General features: G+C 42.5%; 2 protein-coding genes across 2 annotated transcripts in view; both read left to right on the top strand.

Moving 5' to 3' along the window:
- The window catches only part of LOC146009469 (trypsin-like), a 74,270-nt gene that overhangs the window by 18,875 nt on the left and 32,486 nt on the right, over positions 1-22,909 (top strand). The gene's annotated exons all lie outside the window — the stretch shown is intronic.
- Positions 5,402-8,492, top strand: LOC146007337 (trypsin-like). The gene is made up of 5 exons (XM_083145687.1): positions 5,402-5,447; positions 5,558-5,711; positions 7,382-7,635; positions 7,943-8,079; positions 8,231-8,492. Exons 1-5 carry the CDS (start codon positions 5,408-5,410, stop codon positions 8,378-8,380), a joined length of 735 nt encoding a protein of 244 aa, XP_083001813.1. The 5' UTR covers positions 5,402-5,407; the 3' UTR covers positions 8,381-8,492.

The following is a 22,909-nucleotide window of genomic DNA, read 5'->3' on the forward strand; positions in this document are numbered from 1 at the left end:
AAGCAGTCTAGTGAAACCTAAATCCCTTTGTCTTGTATCCAGGCGCCTGCAATCCACAGCACAAACTCCCTCCTACTCAGTGACCTCCTCTGTCAGGATGGGTATTACTACTTCAGGCCATGTCACAGGCAAGACTGACTCCTCTCCCATCCGGGATTCCTCCGGAGGATCCTACAGTGCTGCGCCTACTGCTGTCGCTGCTGATGCTGGGAGTCGTTCATCATCCTGAAGAGGAAGTTGCATTACCACTGCTTTAACTCAGCAATTGACCATCCAACACTTCTTTGTGATGAAGATGAAGTATGACAGCAGTCATCATATTGCAAAGCGGATTACTCCGGCCTTTACAGCTATGATGGTGATAGATGTTAGATCCAGTATCTGACATTAGTGCAGTGGGATTTAGACAATTGATAGAAGTAGTGTGTCCCCGTACCAAATCCCATCTTGATTCCACTTCACTAGGCAGCTAATACCCTAAATATACAGAGACGTCAGAAAAATAGTCCTCAGTGTCCTGAAATATGCAGTTGTACCCACTGTCCACTTAACCACCGACATGTGGACAGGTGCTACAGGGCAATGTAAGGACTACTGTATATGACTGTGACAGCCCATTGGGAAGATGTATTGCCTTATACAACAACAGCAGCGGCACCAGTAGCAGCATCTCAGAAATACCGGTTCCTTCCAAGGCAGGCTACGCAGTGCATCCCCGGTTTCATTAGGAGGCACAACAAACACTGAGATCCTCTTAGAGAAACTGAAGGAAATCATTGCGCAATGGCTTACAGCACTTAGACTCTCCTGGGGATTTGTGGTATCTGACAATGCCACCAATATTGTGCGGACATTAAATCTGGGCAAATTCCAGCATGCCCCATGTTTTGCTTACACAATAATTTTCTTTTAAATGACGGGCATGCGGAGATGCCTTTGGTGGCCCAAAAATTGTGGGCCACTTTCGCCATTCAGCGACTGCCTGCTGAAGAGCACCAACAAACCCTCTTGAACCTGCCCTGTAATCACATGAAGCAAGAGGTAGTGATGTAGTGGAACTCAACCTTCTATATGCTTCAGAGGATGGAGAAGCAGCAAAAGGCAATTCAAGCCTATACATCCACCTATGCCATAAGCAAAGGATAATAAAGAATAATTTCTGTGAAGCAGCTGGAGAAAATGAAGGAGGAGCTAAAGTGTGGTGGTTCTCTAAAGTTGGGGTAGCCAACCCTAGTCCTCGAGAGCTACCAACAGTGCATGTTTTGCAGGTCTCCTCACAGAATCACAAGTGAGCTAATTAGCTCCATCTGTGTATCTTTTAAAATGTGTCAGTGATTAACGAGTGCAGCTGTGCAGCAGCTAGGTTGTCTGGAAAATGTGAACTGTTGGTAGCTCTCGAGGGCTAGGGTTGGCTACCACTGCTCTAAAGTATATAGGTCTTATGGAGGAAGCCCTTAATTTGCTTTGCCAGGATTTGAGTGTGGTCAATCTGTTGAAATCAGACCACCGTGCTTGATCATATGTTTAATGTTTATGTTGTGTCTCAGTTTCCAGCAGTGCAAAGACCTGCTGGTGAGGAGATTATCAGGATTGGTGATCCACGGCCGTTATTGGCAGAACGGGCCCGACTGCTTCTAAAGTCGGGCCCATTCTGCCGTGATTCCGCTTCAATGCAGTTGCTTAAGACAGCATTGAATAAGGAGCCGCCGCTATTTCCCACATAGTATATAGCGGCGGCAAATTGCATACCCCCTAAGCCTTAGGGGGGCATGTGTTACTTTAGAAACTGCATGGGAGAATATTACACTATCAAAACACAGAGTAAAGGCAGTATAAACTTACAGACCATAGAGTCACTAAAATAGCAGATACAAGCAAGTGGCAATATTAGCAGCAAAGCCTTGTACAGTATGTACATCATACATATGTATAATGTCACTGACTAGTTAAAGGAGGCAAGTTCAAATGTAAGGACATGTTATAAAGCAAAGGTAGAATCATTGCACTGAGAGTACATGCAAACTCCAAAGTTGTTGGGAGAGCACATGTAAACCCCATGGTAAGTGTGCTAGTCAGGGCATCTGGAGTTGCACCGATAATAATTGTGGTCCACCAGAAAGAATATGGAAAAATTATGTGAGAGAGTGGGATCTAGAATGGCAGATAATCTGAAAGCTCTAATTGGGAAGTGCCCATACCCTCAGGTTAAAGGATTAATAGTCAATGGTTAACTGCAGGGGGAGAGAAAAATTATATATATATACACCACATGAAAAGGCTTTGTTTGTCCCTCTGTACCTTAGGAGTCTTCACAGGCTCAGTGCTGCCTCGGATTAAAAACCCTCCAAAAATGAGGCTGTTGCTGCTGTCCTCCTCGGGCCTGAAAAGCATGTGATGAGCTTCACCAATCAGAGCTCAGCACAAGCCTCTCAGCCTCTGACCACTTGTGCAAAGTCTCATGGGACTTAGTCAACTCCCAGTAATGCACTGCCAGCCCTAGATAGAGGGGGACCAAGGGCCACTGCCCCCCCTGAGCCTCCCCCCCCTTTAATCCAGCTATGCATATGATGCTGTCACCATTGCAAAAATGGTGGAGGATTACATTGTGACAGCATCCAAGTAGACATGTCAGACAGTCCATACCTGTACTGAAAAACACAATAAATAGGGGGAGGTGGCTATGCGCTCCAAGATCACGGTGTGTAGAACCTAGTAATACCTTTCTGAGTTTACGTTTTCTATTCAAGCTGCAGTGAGATGTGGGTACTCAAACCACATAGAAAAAATGCACATACAATCAACAACCGGCACTGCACTAAAATAGAAAGTAATTTTAATTGTTAATGAGAAAAAAACTTTATAAATGAATATAAATGCTATTCTCTGAGTCTCGCAAGAATCCAGCAGCAGGAAGATGACCTTCGGCCTTGTTCTAGGTCCGGAAAAATGGTGGGATGGATCGGAAAGCTCGGATGCCGCCTCAGATCAGGTAAATTTATCTAGGAACCAAACTTGCTCATCTCTAATTTTGGGGAGTAAATGTTAAATTAAGTCAATTGGGCTTACCTGTCATACTTAGGGTCAGTTATGTGGTGGTGCTGTATTGTGCTTCTAATTGTCCATAGGTTTTATAATTGGTAGCCACTAGCAGGGGGGGGGGGGGCAAAAGTAGGTCAAAGGGAAGAGGGGTTGGCCGGCAAACCAATGAGGCTGTCTCTGGCCGGCGGAGTGTGAGTCCAAGAGCACTTTAACTGCAGTCTCCCCATGACCACAGTTTAAGTTGCGACAGGGCTGGTGACTATACTTTGGGGGCAATGACAGGGTAGCGATGGACGGTTGGGGGCAGGGATGGAATGTTTTGTGGGAGCAGTCCAGACAACAAAGGTGTGTTTGGACCACTCGAGGGGAAGGGCTGATAGTGATGTGCAAACTGTAGAGTGAAGCGCTCACATTTTAGCAATGTGTCCGCATATATTTGGACCTGATTGCAGCTTTGCAAAGTTTGCTAAAACTCTAATGCTGCTTTCAGACCGCATCTCTGGCTTTGACCCTGTATTTGGAAACGTTTCCAAAAACGGGTCTGCCAGATAAAACCCCTTTCACACCGCAGCACTTAAACGGTATATTACCGTTTAAGTGCCGATTTTTTGACACTGGCAGACCCGTTTTTGGAAACTTTCCAAATACAGGGTCAAAGCCAGTGCAGCCTTCAGCACTCCCCTTCGTGCAGCTCCCCCCTCCTCCCCCCCTCCTCCCCCCCTCGCGCGTGTCGACCGAGAGCGTGTCGACGCCCCCCGCGCATGTCGACGCCCCCGTGCGTGTCGACGCGCCCCCCCCCCCCCCCCCCGCGTGTCGGCGCCCCCCCCCCCCCCCTGTGTCGACTTACCCCGTGCCGGTACCTCCGTTGTGGATCCCGGCACTGCAGCTCAGTATGCTCGGAAAGCACTTATGAAAAAAGTGTCTTCCAGAAAATGGCTGCCCCATAGGAAACCCTGTTTAAAAAAACTGTCTTTCGTATGGGGGCAGCCATTTTCTGAAAGACACTTTTTTCATAAGTGCTTTCCGAGCATACTGAGCTGCAGTGCCGGGAACCACAACGGAGATACCGGCACGGGGTAAGTCGACACGGGGGGGTGGGCGCCGACACGCGCGGGGGGGGGGGGGCGTCGACACGCGCGCGGGGGGTGTCGACGCGCGCGGGGGGGGCTCCAGTGCTGTGAATACTTAATGAGCGCTCATTAAGTATTCACTGTGCTGAATTTAGGACCCAGCTCATTGGCTGGGTCCTAAATACCGTTTCAGAACCGATTTTGAGCCTAAAATACCGGTTCTGAAACGGGTAGGACCCTGCATTTTAACCGGTTAGAAAAAACGTTTTTTTCTAACCGGTTAAGTGGTCCTGCACCTTTCAGACCGCACACATTACCGTTTTAAAACGGTAAAAAAACGGCAATATACCGTTTTTAAAGTGCGGTCTGAAAGGGGCATAAGTTTTCTAGAAAAGAGAAAGATATAATTGTGCGGGTTCTGCCTGAAAATGTTTTACTGATATTAATTCTAGAAAGTGACCAACACGAAAAGTTCTGAATAGGGTCAGCACAGAAGAAAGAAAAGCCCCAATGATGCAGTGGTTAAGCCAAGTGGTGCATGTTTTATAATATACGACACACCTCATAGAAGAGCCAGGTGGTGTTCTCTGTGGGTCACCCATTGCCCACGCGATGTGGCCCCTAGGTCTACAAGCATTGGAAAGGGTCAACATGAGTTTTCCAGGTGGATTTTCATACTTTACTATCCAAGTGGGCATAGGGTGAGACTATAATAGTGTGCGTAAGTCGACATAGACAACAAAAATCATGAAAAACACATGTCCACCTTTTCATGGCAACCTAATGCTTGTGTCAACCTAATGCAGGTTGACCTATTTCATGTGTCGACCAAGGCACTGTCATCCTTTAAGGGTTGACCCAATGACTGTGGACCTAAGTTATGACCCATACCCTTGCCCACCGTTCTGATATCTGAGTTGGGAAACTGTTTTTGGAAGGTGTTGCACTATTATGGGCATTTATCCAGAAGATATATTTCAAAATCAGTTCTTGTTCTTGAGTTCTTGTCCTAAGAAAAATCCTTTGAAGATGTTAAAACTTGTTACACACCAAACATATAATAAGATGAAGTACAATAAATAATAAAAAATGATAATTTTTTTTTTCAAAAACATGTTTGACTTTCCTAAGAATAGAGATAACAGTGAAGGCCACTGTCAAAGAAGCAAACAAATGATAGCAGAGCATATTCTATACACATTAACTGGGGACACGTTGTGCAATGTACACGCGGGGAGGTAAAACATATAAATAGGGACGATGAGTCCAACAAACCACTCACTGGACATCTCTCCACCATGAAGTTTCTCCTGATCTGTGTGCTCCTCGGAGCCGCCGGTGAGTATCATTCTCTTACAGATACCCTGGTGCTTCTGGTGGTAGGTGGCACAATTTTATGGTATATTGTGTAACGGTGCCGTGGTGCTAGTCAGTGTCCTCTCTTACAGCTGCCTTTGAGGACGATGATAAGATCGTCGGAGGGTACACATGTACCAAGAACGCTGTACCCTACCAGGTGTCCCTGAACTCTGGATACCACTTCTGTGGTGGAACCCTCATTACCAGCCTGTGGGTAGTCTCCGCTGCTCACTGCTACAAGGCGTAAGTACAACCATTATCCTGTAGACAGTGTCCATAATGGATTGTTGTATGGCTAGTTGCAAGTTGCTAGTTGCAAGTTGGTCAGTTAGGTGGTTGGTTGGTTGGGTAGATGCTTGTTTGGGTGGTGGGTTGGCTTGTTGGTTAGATGCCTGGTTAATTGTTTGTGACCTTAGATTGTATACTTACAGGTCATTTAAATGGGTAGGGTACGACTGCCTGACAATTGGGATCCCAACAGTCAGTATACCAACATCAAAATCCTGACTGCTGATGCTCTGACAGGGAGGCAAGCACAATGAACCCCTTGCGGGCTTGCTGCGCTCACCACGCTGCGGGCTCGGTGCCACAGGTTTTATTCTCTCTCTATGGAGGTCATGGACCCCCACAAAGGAGAATAGTCAGTTGGGTTCCCCCTGTCAGAGCACCAGCAGTTGGGATTCCGATGTCCGTATACTGACTGTTGGGATCTCAATTGTCCGGCAGTCATCCAGCATCCCAATTATACTACTCCTATACTACAGATTAAAGCTAATATTAGTACACTATTAAAGGTAGATTTCTTGGACCTAAAAACACTACAATTGTAAGAGATTCTGATCTTAGATCTGATTATAGTATTTTAACATTGTCATTTTACTAATGATACATTTTCGCTCTGTAATTCATTATTATAATCATAAATTAATATGGCACCATCAGGGTTCCGCATTGACTAATAAATACATAAACAAATGAGTGAAACAAGAAAATGACAACTTACAGTACAATGTAGGACAGGAACAGGATATATACATCAAGTAGAGAGACAGGAGTGCTTAGAATCAAAAATGGCTGAGGAATCTGAAGGAGAGGTAGAGAATTCCAAAGGTAGGAAGCACAATGGGAAAAATCTTGGAGGCAGCAGTGGGAGGTAATAACCAGTTGGCAGGAGAGGTGACGTGCATTTGTGAAGTAAAGAGAGCAGCAGGGAGTGTAAAGAGAGATAAGATCAGAAATGTAGGTGGAAGAGGAAGGGTTAGACTTTGTAAGTAAGGGTGAAAAGCTTGGATTTGGAAGGAGAGCCAGTGTAGGGCTTGTAAGAGAGGGAAGGTGGTCATAGTTTGTTTGGAGAGGAAGATGTGCCGGGCTGTAGCATTGAGGATAAATTGATGTGGAGAGAAGCAGGTGTCAGGAAGGCAAAATTATAATAATTATTATTATTATTATTTTTATGCTTTATTTATATGGCATCACAAGGGATCCAGGGTGCCTAATTATAGAACAAATTAGGAAACAATTAATACAATGTAAGACGAGTACACGGCACATAGCCATCGCTGCATTAGCAGAGGACACTGATAGAATTATCCTGGTGACAGAAAACCACAGGATTTGGTACCATTGATGATGGTTTACAGCATGTAAGAGAAGGAAAATAACATGAGGGTAGAGAGGGCCCTGCTCGTGAGAGCTTACAAGAAGAGGAGATTATTGAGTTTCTGTGTGGAGGTGAAGGAATCTCTTCTACTGGGTGCCCATACACTGTCATTATTCCTCATTGTATAGATTGTCACACTGGTCAAGCTCCGATACAGGAAACATGTTCACTATTGTCTCCAGAATGCCTTTCTTTTCTCAGGAACCAGATTTATACTTCTCTGTCTCATTGTCCTTTGTTTCCATTCATCCAGGAGTGTCCAGGTCAGACTGGGAGAACATAACATCGCCACAAGTGAGGGTACCGAGCAGTTCATCAACTCCGCCAAGGTCATCAGACATGGCAGCTACAACTCCAGAACCCTGGACAACGACATCTGGTTGATCAAGCTCGCCTCCCCCGCCACCCTCAACGCCTACGTCAAGACTGCATCTCTGCCCTCTGGCTGCGCAGCCGCCGGCACCAGCTGTCTGATCTCCGGATGGGGAAACACTCTCAGCAGCGGCAGTAAGTTACAGAACCACAGTCCATTACTTGCACTGGATCATTCGTTTCTGACAAAATATTATTTTAGAATGAAAATAATAATAATATTAATTAAAACAGAAATAAAGGCTAATAGTATAATATGTAGAAATTAATACAATTATACTGCATTCAGGAACATTTCCCACTAGAATAATGCATTCCCTCCTACACCAGAATGGATATGGTATATTGTGGAGCCCAAATACTGGACGTATGATGACATATTACAGCAATGTACAGTATAAGATGGGAGAATATAGACTAAATTGAATGTGTTTCTCTGCAGCCAGCATGCCAAACCAGCTGCAGTGCCTGAACGCCCCCATCCTGACCTCCGCTCAGTGTAGCAACGCCTACCCAGGAGAGATCACCAACAACATGATCTGTGTTGGTTACATTGAGGGTGGCAAGGATTCCTGCCAGGTAATGTCCCTGCTGTATCACTATAGTACTGACGGTATCACTATAATGTGTGTGTGATGTATACAAGTGGCATGATCGCACAGTAGGCAGCATTGTAACTACCCAGCAACCATCATGACATGATCTCTAACAATCTATCTCCTCTGTTCAGGGAGACTCTGGTGGACCCGTGGTCTGTAACGGACAGCTCCAGGGTGTTGTCTCCTGGGGATACGGATGTGCCCTGAGGAACTACCCCGGTGTCTACACCAAGGTTTGCAACTACAACTCCTGGATCTCCAGCACCTTGGCCAGCAACTAAGCTGCAGCATAATATTATTATACAGATCATTTCATCTCATGTTTATCCTCAAGCCTTTCACTTGAAATAAAACTTTGTGCTGTATATTCTGAATAAACGTATTTCTGGTTGACACTGATGTGTTTGTACTTATTGCCATAGAGTCAGTATGATCCTTAATACGGCAATTGTTGTATATCGGCAATCTGAAACAGAGACACCTCTTTACAAAATGCACATAGGATGACAGTATATTAGAGGTGCTTAGTACATATCATGGTTACAGAGGTAACAGTTGCTCTGGGTGTCTTACAATATAAGCTGTGAATGTTTTGTGGGTCTCGGTTCTAATAGCTGGGAGGGATAGAAAGAAGCGTTTCTACCATGTTGCCCATTTCTGCCAGCCCTTGGTCGCATTGCATGGCGCAGTGTAGTCTGAAGGTTCCGGCACTCGTTAATGAAAGTAATCCTTACCACATGGCATGCACACAGATTCCACTCCGGGTGCATGGATTCATAAAGCAACTGACAGAGAGAAATCTGAGTCTTTCCACCAATTTGAAGAGGGACTAAATAAGATATATAGCTACAAGCACCACACAGAATAGCACCTCTAATGGGACACTGTCCAATGTACAAATAGGTCTGCCTACCAGAGAGTGCTGTAGGTGCACAACATAGACAGGCAGTGTTCCGTGGTTCTCCCTCTAGTCCTCCTAATCCAGTGTCCTGTGTAACAAGAAAGTATCTCTTGGCTCAGTGGATATCACATGGAAAAGAGAATGGAGATAAAGTGCTTTAAAAGTATACATGGCATTCATCACTTCTGAAGCAGTGGCGTAACTATGAATAATGTACCACACCCCCTCCCCTGCTGGACAAAACTTTAATATGCCCCCCCCCCCCCTCAAAAAACCCCACCCTCACGGTACTTGCTCATTGTCAGTAGACTCACCCTACCTCCTACCGCCACCAGAGTCTGTGTCTGTCACATCTGCATCATTAAAAATATTCCTCCCAAAATGGCCACTGCCTCCTCTTGCATCCAATTAAAAACTATCTCATCTGAGGTGGCAGGAATTTTTGGAGGGGCATATTCAATGTTCGGAGGGGCAGTGGGATCATACATCCTGGTAGTGTTAACAATAGACTCCATAGACCACACACCAGCCACAATTCACCCAGTGCCTCCAAGTCACCGCACGGTGTGCAGGGGCTATTGCTAGGCCAGTGTTCTGAGGGTTGATGGAGTGTATCTAGTCAACTTCAGAGGATGGATGGATTACTGCTCTTGCTGCACTGAGGCTGAGTGGGGTGTGTGTGTGTGTGTGTGTGTGTGTGTGTGTGTGTGCTATTTTAAGGGTACTTGTAAACCTTGCCCCATCATTCTTTACCTTGTAGTGTTTCATTAGTGTAGTGTTCAGAAGGTGTGTTTTGCACTAATATGAGGCTGGTTGACCATGGAAAACACAAAAAGTAATTGGGTACAAACACAGATATTATAAACCACAAGTTAATTTAAATAGATAATATATTCAAAAAATGACACTAACTGAATAAATCTAAATGAAACAGCCATCTTCCAGTAGCAATCTGGAGGTTGCTTAAATAAACATAATAAGAATATAGGAATGTTGAAAAGTCTACATATATATTTATCATAGGGAGTACCACACAACTGGATGGATAATTGATGAAATAAATGTATTACAGGTTGAGTATCCATTATCCAAAGTATTCCAAAAACTGTACATTCCAGAAAGTGCACTATTGGGGACATCTGTACCAGCACTACTGAGGACATGATATGTAACTGGCACTAAATATGTACAAGGACAGGACTGCTTTGCATTCAAATTCACTATCTGATGTTTTGAAAACTTGTTTTATGCACAAACAAAATATATCTGTATGTATTTCATGTGTTTGATGTGTTTGTACAACATAAACAAAAGGCACATCAAGATACCTCATTGAAATATTATTCTGAAATACGGAATAATCTGTTATCCAAAATTGTTCTGGTCCTGTGCATTTTGGATTAGGGATACTCAACCTGTACTGTATAAACAATATAATAGAACCAAATGAATAAACAAATTTAGTCATGTATAAAATCCAGTGGCGTAACTATAGCCCCGCAGCCCCCGTGGTGGCGGGGAGGCGCTTAGTATGTGAGGGCACCGGGGGGGCTGCGGGGCTATTGTTACCTGCTGCCGACTGCCTCCACTTAATGCCGCTGCCAGTACCTGCTGCTGTGCCGCATCAGTCTGCAGTCCCGGCTCTCCCTGCTCTCCCTGCTCCTGCTAATGAAAACTGACACTTAGAAAATGGCTGCCCCCGTACTTCCAACCGTTTTTGAGGATGCTAGAGGAGGCGCAGGCATCCTCTAGAATCCTTAAAAATGGTCTGCTGTATGGGGGCAGCCATTTTCTAAGTGTCAGTTTTCATTAGCAGGAGCCGGGAGAGCAGGGAGACCCGGGACCGTAGACTTATACGGCACAGCGGCAGGTATCGGTGGAGGTGTAAAGGGGGGGTGGAGGGGTAAGGTGGTGGGGGGGGGGGGTTAAAGGGTGGGGGGGGTGCTGCCAAAATGTGCGGCAGGGGGAGCTTAATTAATAGTTAAGCCACTGATAAAATCATACATACGTATAGATAAAAAGTTAACGCACTCCTTATAAATTCATAACACATTTTTGGAGAATTTTTATATAGCCATGTCCAGAGATATTCATTCAAACTCCACCACTAATTGGAATGTCAATGTGCCTATTTGAGGTTTAATTGAAATATCACCCTATGTCGATATTGGTAAGGAAGCTTCGGACTGAAGATTGGTTCTCCAATTGCCGCTGTCCCTTGGAGGAGACCTCCTGAATGTAATAGCCAGCTGTCAGGATTGGATCTGTTTGCGGCTCCAACTATTCATTAACGGTGACCATAGTCAGCGGGAATCAGGCCGCCCGTGTGTGAGCCTAGTGTCCGCACCCTTGAATCTCCTTTATTGAAGATGTCCAATGGTTTTTACTGCCGGACTGCGGCAATAACAGCAATTGGAGCACCAATCTTCAGTCCGAAGCTTCATTACCAATATCAACACAGGGTGAGATTTCAATTATACCCTAAATAGGCACAATGACATTCCAGTTAGCGGTGGAGCTTGAATTAATATCTCTGGAAATAAAAATTCTCCAAAATGTCTTATTAATTCATAAGGAGTGCATTCATATTTTTTATGTATATGTATGTATGATTTTATATAGTACTAAATTTGTTTATTCATTTGGTTTTATTATATTGTTTATACAGTAATACATTTCTTACAATTATCCATCCAGTTGTGTGGCGCTCCCTATTATATATCTGTGTAGACTTTTCATTCCTGTATTCTTATTATGACCATGGAAAAGCTGAGGCAATAGGCTGAGGATGGACGAAATTCTGGAGGAATGACTGTATACAAGTTGGTATTCTAAAGGATTTATTGGGATTGGTAGAACCTTGATATCATTAAAACAAGAGAATAATTGATTATCAAAGCATGAAAATTGAGGATATGTGATTAGTTTGTCTGCAGTAAAGGTGCGTACCCACGGTACGATTTATGTTCCGTATGATATTGTATACGATTTCCCAGGAAAGTCCCAGTGGTCAAAAGCATAAGATTTGTGCTTAAAATAACGTACAATGTGCATAAGATATCATATAAGATATGACATCACAGCTGTACTACACTACACTAGCTTATGCTTTCTAGCCAGATTCAGTTGCATGCTCACCCGAGCAGCTCCCTCCCAGACGACCGGTGGGAGCATGCATCGTACGTCAGATAGTGCGTACACACGGTAAGATATAGTGCACTATCTAGCATGCTATTCGAAACTAGCTAGATAGTGTGCTAGATTTTGCACTATATCTTACCGTGGGTACGCACCTTAAGAGGCTTGATGTAATGTATTGTGGATGCAATAATTACTATATTCCTCCCATAGAGCTCACATCTAGTACTCTAATTCAAACTAGTTATCCACACAAATGTTAAAGTCCAGTGATCTGTATGGTCACCAGACATTTACTCCATATGGTACAAGAAATGAGTTCAGGAATGGGGAAGACCTCAGTCTGTGGGGGTGGGCCGACATTTAGCTACCCAATGGAAGCTGAATAGCATTGGAGTTTTGGTAGCGGATCCATTGTTGAGGTCCTGTGCTTTAGCTGGCTGGTTCCCTGACTTTAAACTGACTACCGAACAGTGTTTGAGAATGTGGTTGGTGTGGACCTTCTCTTTTAGTTTTGGACTGTGCTGCATCCCCAACTTCACAACTTTCACAATAAACACCCCATCAACCTCTCCACCGAGTAGACCCATAATCCCTGCCACAAACAATCCTACATAAAATGTATCTGCCAAGATTAAATTTAGAAATTCTAATGATTAAAAATGGAAGAACTGAAGAATTCAGCAGAAACAATCAGTTTTTGCGTACTGGTCAGTCCAGATGTAATTGATTTGGATACAACTAAAGGGTACTTGTTTCCTAGCACGGCCACAATCGCGGCCATCGGGGGGAATTTTTAGTGGCCTGCGACGCGACCGACGCGATGCCCCCGATTTTTCCATTGAAATGCATTGAAAACAGTGAAAATCGGGTCGGTCGCGTCGTGTGCGGCTAAAAATGCTTAAATGGTCCACACGCGATGGCCGCGATTTCCCCATAGGGAACAATGTTAAATGGGTAACTTTACCCAAATCATCATAGGGAAGAATGGTAAATGGGCCAGAAACCCCCCAAAAAACCCCTGACCAGTGAAATGTACCCCCAAAAGTAGTTTACGCCACCCCGCGATCAACGTGAACCCGAAGCGTGGCGAGTGCAGCGAGGCCGCGAGGGGCGGCGGTACACGTCCTGCGACCTTTTCATACCCCCACTATCCACGTTGGCGTGGAGTTGAGAATAGAATAGTGTAGCGAGCGCAGCGAGCCACCGAGCCCGAAGCGTGGCGAGCGCAGCGAGCCCTGCGAGGGGACGCGGATACCTTCACAGGTAAATGCGTCCCTTCGCGGGCTTCACAGGTGTCCGCGTCGCCATGGGCACCTGGGAAGCCCGCGAGGGGACGCGTATAACTGTGAAGGTATCCGCTGCGCTCACCACGCTTCGGGCTCGGTGGCTCTCTGCGCTCGCCACACTATTCTATTCTCAACTCCACGCCGACGTGGATAGTGGGGGTATGAAAAGGTCGGAGGACGCGTACCGCCGCCCCTCGCAGGCTCGCTGCGCTCGCCACGCTTCGGGTTCACGTTGATCGCGGGGTGGCGTCTAGTTCTTTTGGGGGGACATTTTAATGTTCAGGGGTGTTTTTGGCCCATTTACCATTGTTCCCTATGATAATTTGGGTAAATTGATCCATTTCACATTGTTTCCTATGGGAAATCGGGGTCATCGCGGGTAAATTGCGGCATTTAACATTGTTCTCTATGGGGAAATCGCGGGCATCGCGTCTGGCCCATCGCACCCGATTTTTTTAGTGCATGCGATGCCCGCGATGGCCCCGATTTTACCCCCGATGCCCGCGATTATGATCGTTGTGGCCGTGCTAGGAAACAAGTACCAACTAAAGTTTGGGATTCAGGATGCAAACCTGTATCTGCATATATCAGAGTGCTTATTCCCAAGATTTTAAAGAATTAATATTGATATTTGAATATTTTTAGTGCAATGCCACTTTTTATTTACAGCAAGTTGGGACAGCGATGGGCACCAAGTTTGCCCCAGCTACAGTATTGTAATTTCTTCACAGACTACTAGGGGAAATAAAGGTCATTGAAATGTACAGAAGAAAGGGGGTAAACCTTGTATGATGGATCTGATTTATGGATGCTTTATAGATGATGCAGTCTTCATAGGGGGAGGTGATGAGTGTTTTTTTTTTTCATCTTCTACAATATTTTAAACAAAATGTAACTTTTTAACTCCAATTAAACTGAAATAATTTTCTACAATTTGTATTTTTAGATATATAATGGCCAAACCTACACCAAAAGCATAGATTCCAATTAACCGTTCATCATTGAAGGTATTTGGATAACATACCAACAGGGCCGTTTTAATGATTACAAATATACTGCACATAAGGAAATATCCTGAATATCTCAATATAATTGAGAACAATATTTTGGAAGATGAGTTATTCCGACCATCTCAAAGAAAATGCCAAGTAAAAAGTTGGAATATTGAGAGAACTGATTTCTCCAAACTACCTTGAAATATGAATGGGCATACTGTATATAACCAAATATGGCTCAACATATTCATTAGGAAACAGTCAATATAAAAAGGAAACTATTAAAAGAAGATCCAATTTTTAAGGGCATTCTACCACCCAAGCCAATTGTTATAAGCATATAAAAAAGTCCTTAAGGACATAGTTAGTGCATTTCTAGAAGAAAACACCTAATAACATTAGATCTAATAACTGTGTGATGGTGTAAATTCACCACAACACAGCATCTTCGGATAATAATAAAAAAAAAAAACAGCAAATAGATAGGATTAATGATTTTATTGTTTAGTTCTCTAAATATTTATTTTCTAGAATGCAAATTTGGATTCAAATACAGTATGTAGGGAAGTAAAAGGGCATTTAACTGAGGAGGTTGGTCCCTCTCCTGTCCATGGTTCTGTAGACTATGCACCAGAGTCTACTGCACATATGCAGGTCTCCAAAAGCATGGCGCCTACAGATGGAGCCCGGCTCCTTCAGTGAAGGTATAGCAGTTGGATCACCAACCACCAGCCCCCTCAAGGGGATGCCCATGCATTAGACGCTTGCGTGTCCCCTTCCGACGGAGCTCCCCACTGGTCCCTGCCGCTTCCCCAATGGTCCCCATCAATTTCTGCCATCTCCCTGCACCACCCCCTTACCCTGCCCATCTCCTTGAAGTGGAGACAGGTAGTGTTCGCGTCCCCCACTACCCAGAAACTGGGACGCACGTGCGTGAGAGATGCTCAAGTGTCCCAGTTAGATGGATTGCCTCTCCAGCGGGGACAATCTGGTGAGCCTCAGCACTGACTGAAAGGCACTCCATCTGTGCCATGTTCCGGGAACTAATGTTTCTACTGTGCATGCGTTGTGCCCATTTTTTGTGGATACAGTAACTGACGTGGTAAGGCTGGAGTCTATGTAACTGAATGACTCACACTGGATTTTACTAGACTCCAGCCTTACTGGGACATACATTTATTAGGCAACTCTGATATTCCCCTTGAGATTAGGGGTTTCTGGGAACGTCCTAATACATGAGTGTGACCTAGCTTGGCAGCACATAATATTACAACTGTATTAAAAACACAATACTGTATATAAAAAAAATTAAAATATAAAAAATAAAAAAGACACAAACAATTGGATCTCTTAAAGAAATAAATTCAGTGCATTAACACACCTGCACAGCATTTTAACCACCCCTTCACTGTGTATGTCTCCTTTATGTATGTACTGTATGTGTTTTTATACTTCACATTTTTATATATACTAATAAAAACATTTATATTATATGTATGAACAATTTATTTCTCTCTGGTGCACCACACTGTGATGAACCTTGTTCTCTACTGGTGTGTTTTTGGATTGTGTGAGGAAACGGAGCACCTGGCAGAAACCCACACAAGCACAGAGAGAATAGACATTGGAATAGCTCTATAAATGTACAGTAGGTCAAAGAGCTATACATTTTTTTTTAAATGGTTCATTTTTTTTGGAGTTGTCACAATGCCTAGGAGAAAATCATTACTTGGTTGTGACATTACGGCGAGTACTGTGAGAAGATACAGTATGAGGACGTGTTGCAAGAAACGCAGGGTCTTAGAATGAATAGGATGATTATAATGATATGGGTGACAATGACAAAGCCGATAAGCAAGAGAAGGGCAATATGCCGAATCTGTTATTGATCCCATGGTCTCCCACTCTAAACAACATTCTGTTGCAAGGCGTGGTGGAAGAGGCCTCGTAACAAGCGGCCCTGTAAATAAAAATAAAATAATTACATGAATAATAACAAGCCATTCATATTGTAATATATTTGCCATACTGTCAACATTTTTACCTTCTTTTTACAATAGATTCTCTCCTGACACCCGACAAGCCAAAGCAAAATTGCTAAAGGACCTGCAACCAATAACATTTCACGTGTACCACATTTTCCAGTCTCTTCCACCTCAACCTGTACTGTACATTACCAAAATCCAAAAACACTAGATAATGAACTTCTATTCTCTCTGACTTCCATCCAAGTGGGTGTTCATATAAAAAGTGTGTATCATTTATGGGCAATGGAAAGGCAATTTCAAAAGTCTACAGCATCATGCCTCCCTTCAGACACTTAGTTTAAAAAATGATCAGTTGACATGTTACATAGTTACATAGTAGGTAAGGCTGAAAAAAGACTTGCGTCCATCTAGTTCAACCTGGTATAGATATCCATTGCTGATTTGGTTGGTTCTGGTATTTTACAGACAAATTATATTTCTTATTTGTACCCATGGATGTTTTTCTCCAGTAAATGTTTGTCCAACTTTGCCTTGAACGCATTTAATGAGCCAGCCGTTACCACCTCTCTGGGAAGAGAGTTCCAGAGTTTGACTGTTCTGACCGTAAAGAAATTCTTTCTACTAGCTGAATGAAATCTTTTTTCTTCTAATCTATACTCATGCCCTCGCGTCCTAGATTCCTTTCTAGTAGAAAATAGGGTGTGTGACAGTTCCTTATATTGGCCCTTGATATACTTGTACATGTTGAGCATGTCCCCCCTTAAACGTCTCTTTTCTAATGTAAATAGTCCCAAATTGCTTAATCTCTCCCCGTAGCTTAAATTCTCCATTCCCCTAATAAGCTTTGTTGCTCGCCTTTGGACTTTTTCTAATTCTATGATGTCCTTTTCATAGTGTGGGGCCCAGAACTGTACTCCGTACTCTAGGTGAGGTCTCACCAATGCTTTATATAGTGGCATAATTACCCTTGAGTCCCTAGTTTCCATTCCCCTCTTAATACATGCCAGAATTTTGTTGGCCTTTTTTGTAGCTACATTACAATGGGCACTACATCCTAGATTGCTGTCTATTTGGACTCCTAGATCCTTTTCAAGTATGGAATTACCCAGTTCCTCTCCGCTAAGGTTGTAACTTGCACACTGGTTGTGTCTCCCAAGGTGCATAACCTTACATTTATCTACATTGAACCTCATCTTCCATTTTTTTGCCCACTCATCTAGAATTGCAAGATCATTTTGAAGCATGGTGACATCTTCTGGTGATTTGATGACTTTGCTAAGTTTTGTATCGTCCGCAAAGATGGATACATTGCTGAGTAACCCTATCCCAATATCGTTAATAAAAATGTTAAACAAAATGGGCCCCAAAACCGAACCCTGGGGCACTCCACTTAGTACCGGTATCATATCTGATACGGCACCATTCACAACCACTCTTTGTTCTCTATTACATAGCCAATTCCCTACCCATCTGCAGATATTTTCACCCAATCCTAGGTTCTCCATTTTATTAATCAATCTCATGTGTGGGACAGTATCAAATGCTTTAGCAAAATCTAGGAAAATCACATCTACAGCATTTCCATTATCGAGGTTTTTGCTAACCTCTTCATAGAACCCTAGTAGATTAGTTTGGCATGAACGATTTTTCACGAACCCATGTTGGTTAGTACTGAGTAGAAGGTGATGATCTAAATATTCCTGGATACCATCCCTTAAAAATCCTTCAAATAGTTTACCCACAATTGATGTTAAACTAACGGGTCTGTAATTAGCTGGATCTTCCTTTTTTCCTTTTTTGAATATTGGCACTACCTCTGCTATTCTCCAATCTTTTGGTACTATACCTGACGATAGTGACTTGCTAAAGATATAATGTAGGGGGGTAGCTAGTTCATCCCTTAATTCCATTAATACCCTCGGATGAATCCCATCTGGTCCTGGTGACTTATTTGTTTTGAGTTTGCTTAGCCTCAGTATTATTTCTTTCGGCGTGAAATCCACAATGAGATCTGGCTTATTTGTCCCGTTTGTGTTAAATGTTCGTTCCACAGTCTGCTCTCCCTTAGTAAATACTGATGAGAAGAACTCATTTAACAGTTTTGCTTTTCCCTTGTCCTCAGTAACACTTTTTCCACTAGTATCAGTTAGTGGGCCTATGTTTTCCTTAATTAAACGTTTACTATTTATGTATTTAAAAAATGTCTTTGGGTTGTTTTTGCTTTCAGTGGCTATGCACTCTTCATATAATATTTTAGCTGCTTTGATTACCCCTTTACAAGTTTTGTTTGATTCCCATTTGTAAAACATTGTAAGAGCCCCAACTGTTTTTTGGAAAGATGAATTCATACAAACACAAGAACTGCAGTGTACTACTTTGTGGTGTTATTTGAAAATAATAAAAATGGGAAGAGGAAGAGGAGGAGGAGGAGGAGGATTGGCTCAACAGAATATGGATGTAAACTGAACGGATCAGGGACAAGGGATCTACAGCAAAAAGATAGACAGCCATTAGATAGACACCATTAGTTAGACAAACAGAAAGGTTGACATGCAAATATGTCCGGATACCAACTGAACTCCATGATCTGATACAATGTTGCAGGGAAATCCATGAAGACTGAAATAAAGATTTCAACCAACTTAGGAGCTAAAGGAAGGCCTTTTAAAGGAAACAAGTGAACTGGTTTACAAAATCGATCCACCACTGCCCATATGGTGTTGAATCCATAGCTAACAGGTAGCACTGGTATAAAATCCATGGAGATAGCCATTCATAGATGGTCTGGAATAGGAAGGGCATGCAATAGACCTACTGGAGCTCGAGTTGTACTTTTAAGTTGGGCGCAATTAGCACAGGTAGCTACATAGATCTTGACATCCTTCTGTACCAATTGCCACTAATATTTCTGAAGGACTAACTCCATGGTCTTCTCAAAACTTTCATGATCCGTGAATAAAGAAGAATGATCCCTATCCATTAAGTTGGTATGCAAAATAAGAGCCACAAACGGTTTCCCAGAAGGAATCTGAACTTTAGCAAAATATATAAAGTACTTCAAAATAATGTTTTGCTCATAAGCCTCTTAAGAAGGCGACAATTTAAAGAATTAAATGATCAAAAAATAATGATCATCTAGCCTGCTGATAATTTAAACAATGAGCTATCTTTAAATATAATAGATTCCTGTGACCTGTATACACAGTTCCAATAAACAGAAGTTACTGTAAATAAATCTAGAGCAATCAGGAAGTACAGCCAAAGGAACACACTTAGTGTTTTGTCACCACTAAACATAAGAGCATACATAGAAAAGAGAATGTAAATAAAATCGGCGCTTTCCCTAAAGTTTTCTTTAATAGGTACCACCATGTGTTCAAACACGTGAAATACATTGATCTGGTGGAAATATTTGTGGGGTTTCTCTGCTGACTTTAACGGGTCTCTTTGGTGGAAGCAGAACCTGAAATACAGTGGTTTCTAGTCCCAGATCAGGGACTCAATGAGAGACCATAGAGAATAAAACAATCATAGTGCAGAACCTTTAGACTTTTAAAGGTTTTAATTCAATTGTACTTACAAATTATAGATGGTATTGGCAGTATAAAACAACATCCAGTGGCACAACAACATTCACGATAGTACTTAGAAGTCCCTCAGGGAGTCCCACACGGTCCCAAATGGAGGATAGATGTTACCTGCTGGTATCCAATAGTGCCCAGTATAAAAAAGAACAGTAGCCACACTCAACGCATTTCGAGCTGGAACAGATCTTCCTCAGAAGTGTGGAGACCATGGCTATTGACCCCTTCTTTATACCCCTAATAATGAAGAAGCACCAGGGTTTCCAAGTCCAAAGACGCTAACTGCATTTCCGAAAGTAGACAGGATACAGTATGGCCGCTGCACTTCCTGTGGGCTTTTGAGTTCCAAATTTGTATTCTAGAAGTTCCGGATTTGGCCTACATTCCCCTGCATTCCAAAGTGCGCTTCAACAATCTTTATTACCAAATTGTACATCTTAAGAATGGGAATAAAAGACGTGTAAAAAGATTTATTAAGACACTTAAACAAATGACTAGATAAAAAAGCGTAAAGAGTGACTATTCCAAAAAACACTTTAGCTCAAAGTCATTGTTAAGCCCTGTGGGGATCAAAGTTTTTAACTTAAATATCCATTTAATTTCTTGCTGTGACAATCTTTTTTCTATGTCACGACTTCTATACTTGGGCATAATCATCTCAAGTCCGCAGAATTTCATAATGTGACGTTCCTTACTATTATGTTTTTCTTAAAATGTACAGACAATGCATGGGTTTCTAAACCCTTCCTAATATTATATATATATGTTCCGCTAAACGGACTTTGAGATTACACAAAGTCTTTCCAATACTGTATATAAAAGTTCACATGCGCATTCCCGGGCATATACAGTACAATATTTAAGAAAAAAACATAATAGTAAGGAATGTCACTTAAAGAAATTCTGGAGACTTTAGATTATTATGCCCAAGTATAGAAGCAGTGACAAAGAAAAAAGATTGTCACAAGAAGAAATGAAATGAATCTTTGAGTTAAAAACCTTGATCCCCACAGGGCTTAACAATGACTTTGAGCTAAAGTATTTTTTGGAATAGTCACTCTTTACGCTTTTTTATTTAGTTGATGTATTTTATGAAAGTCATTTTTTATGTGACCTTTTAAAAAAATTTTAAGTGTCTTAAAAATCTTTTTTTACCCATCTTTTATCAGTTGTACAATTTGGGACATGGTTATCTGTTAATAAAGATTGTTGAAGCACACTTTGGAATGCAGGCCAAATCTGGACCTTCACCGCTGTCAAAAAGACGACAGGCACAAATTTGAAATGCAAAAGCCGACAGGAAGTGCAGTGGCCAGACTGAATCCATTCTAGTTCCGCAAACTTTTATCACGTGTCGTGGTTCCTATTTAAAGAACACTTAATGGAAAGCCCCAATTTTATTTACACTCTCTTTTCTGAATACACAGTTAACAGAAACTTTGCGCCTTCCAACCAATGACGCCACTCTAGAGCCTACTTGATGGCAAGCAACTCCCGACCACATCATTTTGCTCAGTTGGTTGGAATATCCTTGAAAAGCATCCACAAAGGCACCATTTATTAGCTGCATCCCTTTGGTAAAGGACTGTCCTAACGCCAACTGATGAATCATTAACCTCAAGAAAGAACAGCTGATCAGGATCAGAACATCTAAGAATAGGATCAGAAACGAAGAGTTGCTTCAAGTGAAAAAAAAGGCTTGTTTAGCTTCCGGAGACCAATTCTTGGTCTCCTCCCTTTTCCAAGTGCGTTTGGTAATGGGAACCACTACTGAAAAGTAGTTTTTAATAAATTGAATTACAGAACCCCAGGAACCGTTGTATAGCCTTGTGGCCTGCTGGTTGAGCCCAGATGAGAGCTTTACTGGATCATATGCAAATCTGTGCACAAAAATGGTATCTCTCTTTGTTCAAAGCTACACTTCTCTAGTTTACGGTAGAGTTGCTACTTTCGAAGATGAGATTGCACTTTACAGACATGAAATTTATTTAATAGAGATTAATTAATTCAATAAAATGTTATCCAAATAGATCAGCAGGAATTTATTCAATACATCACAGAAAATGTAATTCATGTACTTTTCAAACACCCCTGGAGCATTACTTAAGTCAAAGGGCATCACCAGATATTCGTAATGCCCTTCTCGAGTATTAAAAGTGGTTTTCCACTCATTCACCGCTCTAATTCTAATCAAGTTATAAGACCAGCGTAAATCCAACTTAAAAAATATCTGCACACCTTGATCCTGTCGAATAACTCGGAGATTAACAGAAGTGGAAAACGGTCTTTAACAGTCATAGCATTCAAGCCCCAATAATCTATACAAGGTCTAAGACCCCCATCTTTATTCTTGGCAAAGAACAGTAACTCACCAGCTGGAGATTAGGATTCTCTAATAAATCCCGTTCCAAATTCTCTTTAATATATTCAGAGATGGCCTGGGATTCTTCTAAAGCTAAAGGAAATACTCTACTATGAGGCGGTGTCTTCCCAGGTACTAAATCAATAGAAAAGTCCCCCCTCTTGTGAGCCAGTAATTTCTCAGCATCCTTCTTACTGAATATGTCAGTGAAGGCTAAATATGGTCCAGGCCTAGAAGAACTAGAAGACAAGGTGGCAGAGGAAACGACATGGAAGGGCAGTTTAATCTCTTATAAACATCTTCCAGAACTTGTGGTTTATTCCAATCCAGCATTTGTGCATGCTGCTGTAGACAGGGCAAATCGAGGATAATAAGAGCCTCTGCTGAAGCAAGCACGAGAAAAGAGATGAGTTCCCTATGGAGAACTTGCATGGGAACTTTGACAGCTGAAGGTAACCTAAAGGTATCCACTCCAATAAAATGCAGAGAGATTTGAAGAGTTTGCCGTTGAATTCCCAACAGATGAACGACCTCGGCAGTGATTAAATTACCA

Source organism: Crinia signifera, chromosome 6 (assembly GCF_055691185.1).
Source record: "Crinia signifera chromosome 6, ASM5569118v1, whole genome shotgun sequence".
NCBI classification, from domain to species: domain Eukaryota; kingdom Metazoa; phylum Chordata; class Amphibia; order Anura; family Myobatrachidae; genus Crinia; species Crinia signifera.

Excerpts from the sequence above, each read along its gene's own strand:
- LOC146007337 (XM_083145687.1), top strand. The coding sequence starts at position 5,408 with ATGAAGTTTCTCCTGATCTGTGTGCTCCTCGGAGCCGCCG. Across the intron at positions 5,712-7,381 it reads GCTGCTCACTGCTACAAGGC|GAGTGTCCAGGTCAGACTGG; the intron begins GTAAGTACAACC and ends CCATTCATCCAG. Across the intron at positions 7,636-7,942 it reads AAACACTCTCAGCAGCGGCA|CCAGCATGCCAAACCAGCTG; the intron begins GTAAGTTACAGA and ends GTTTCTCTGCAG.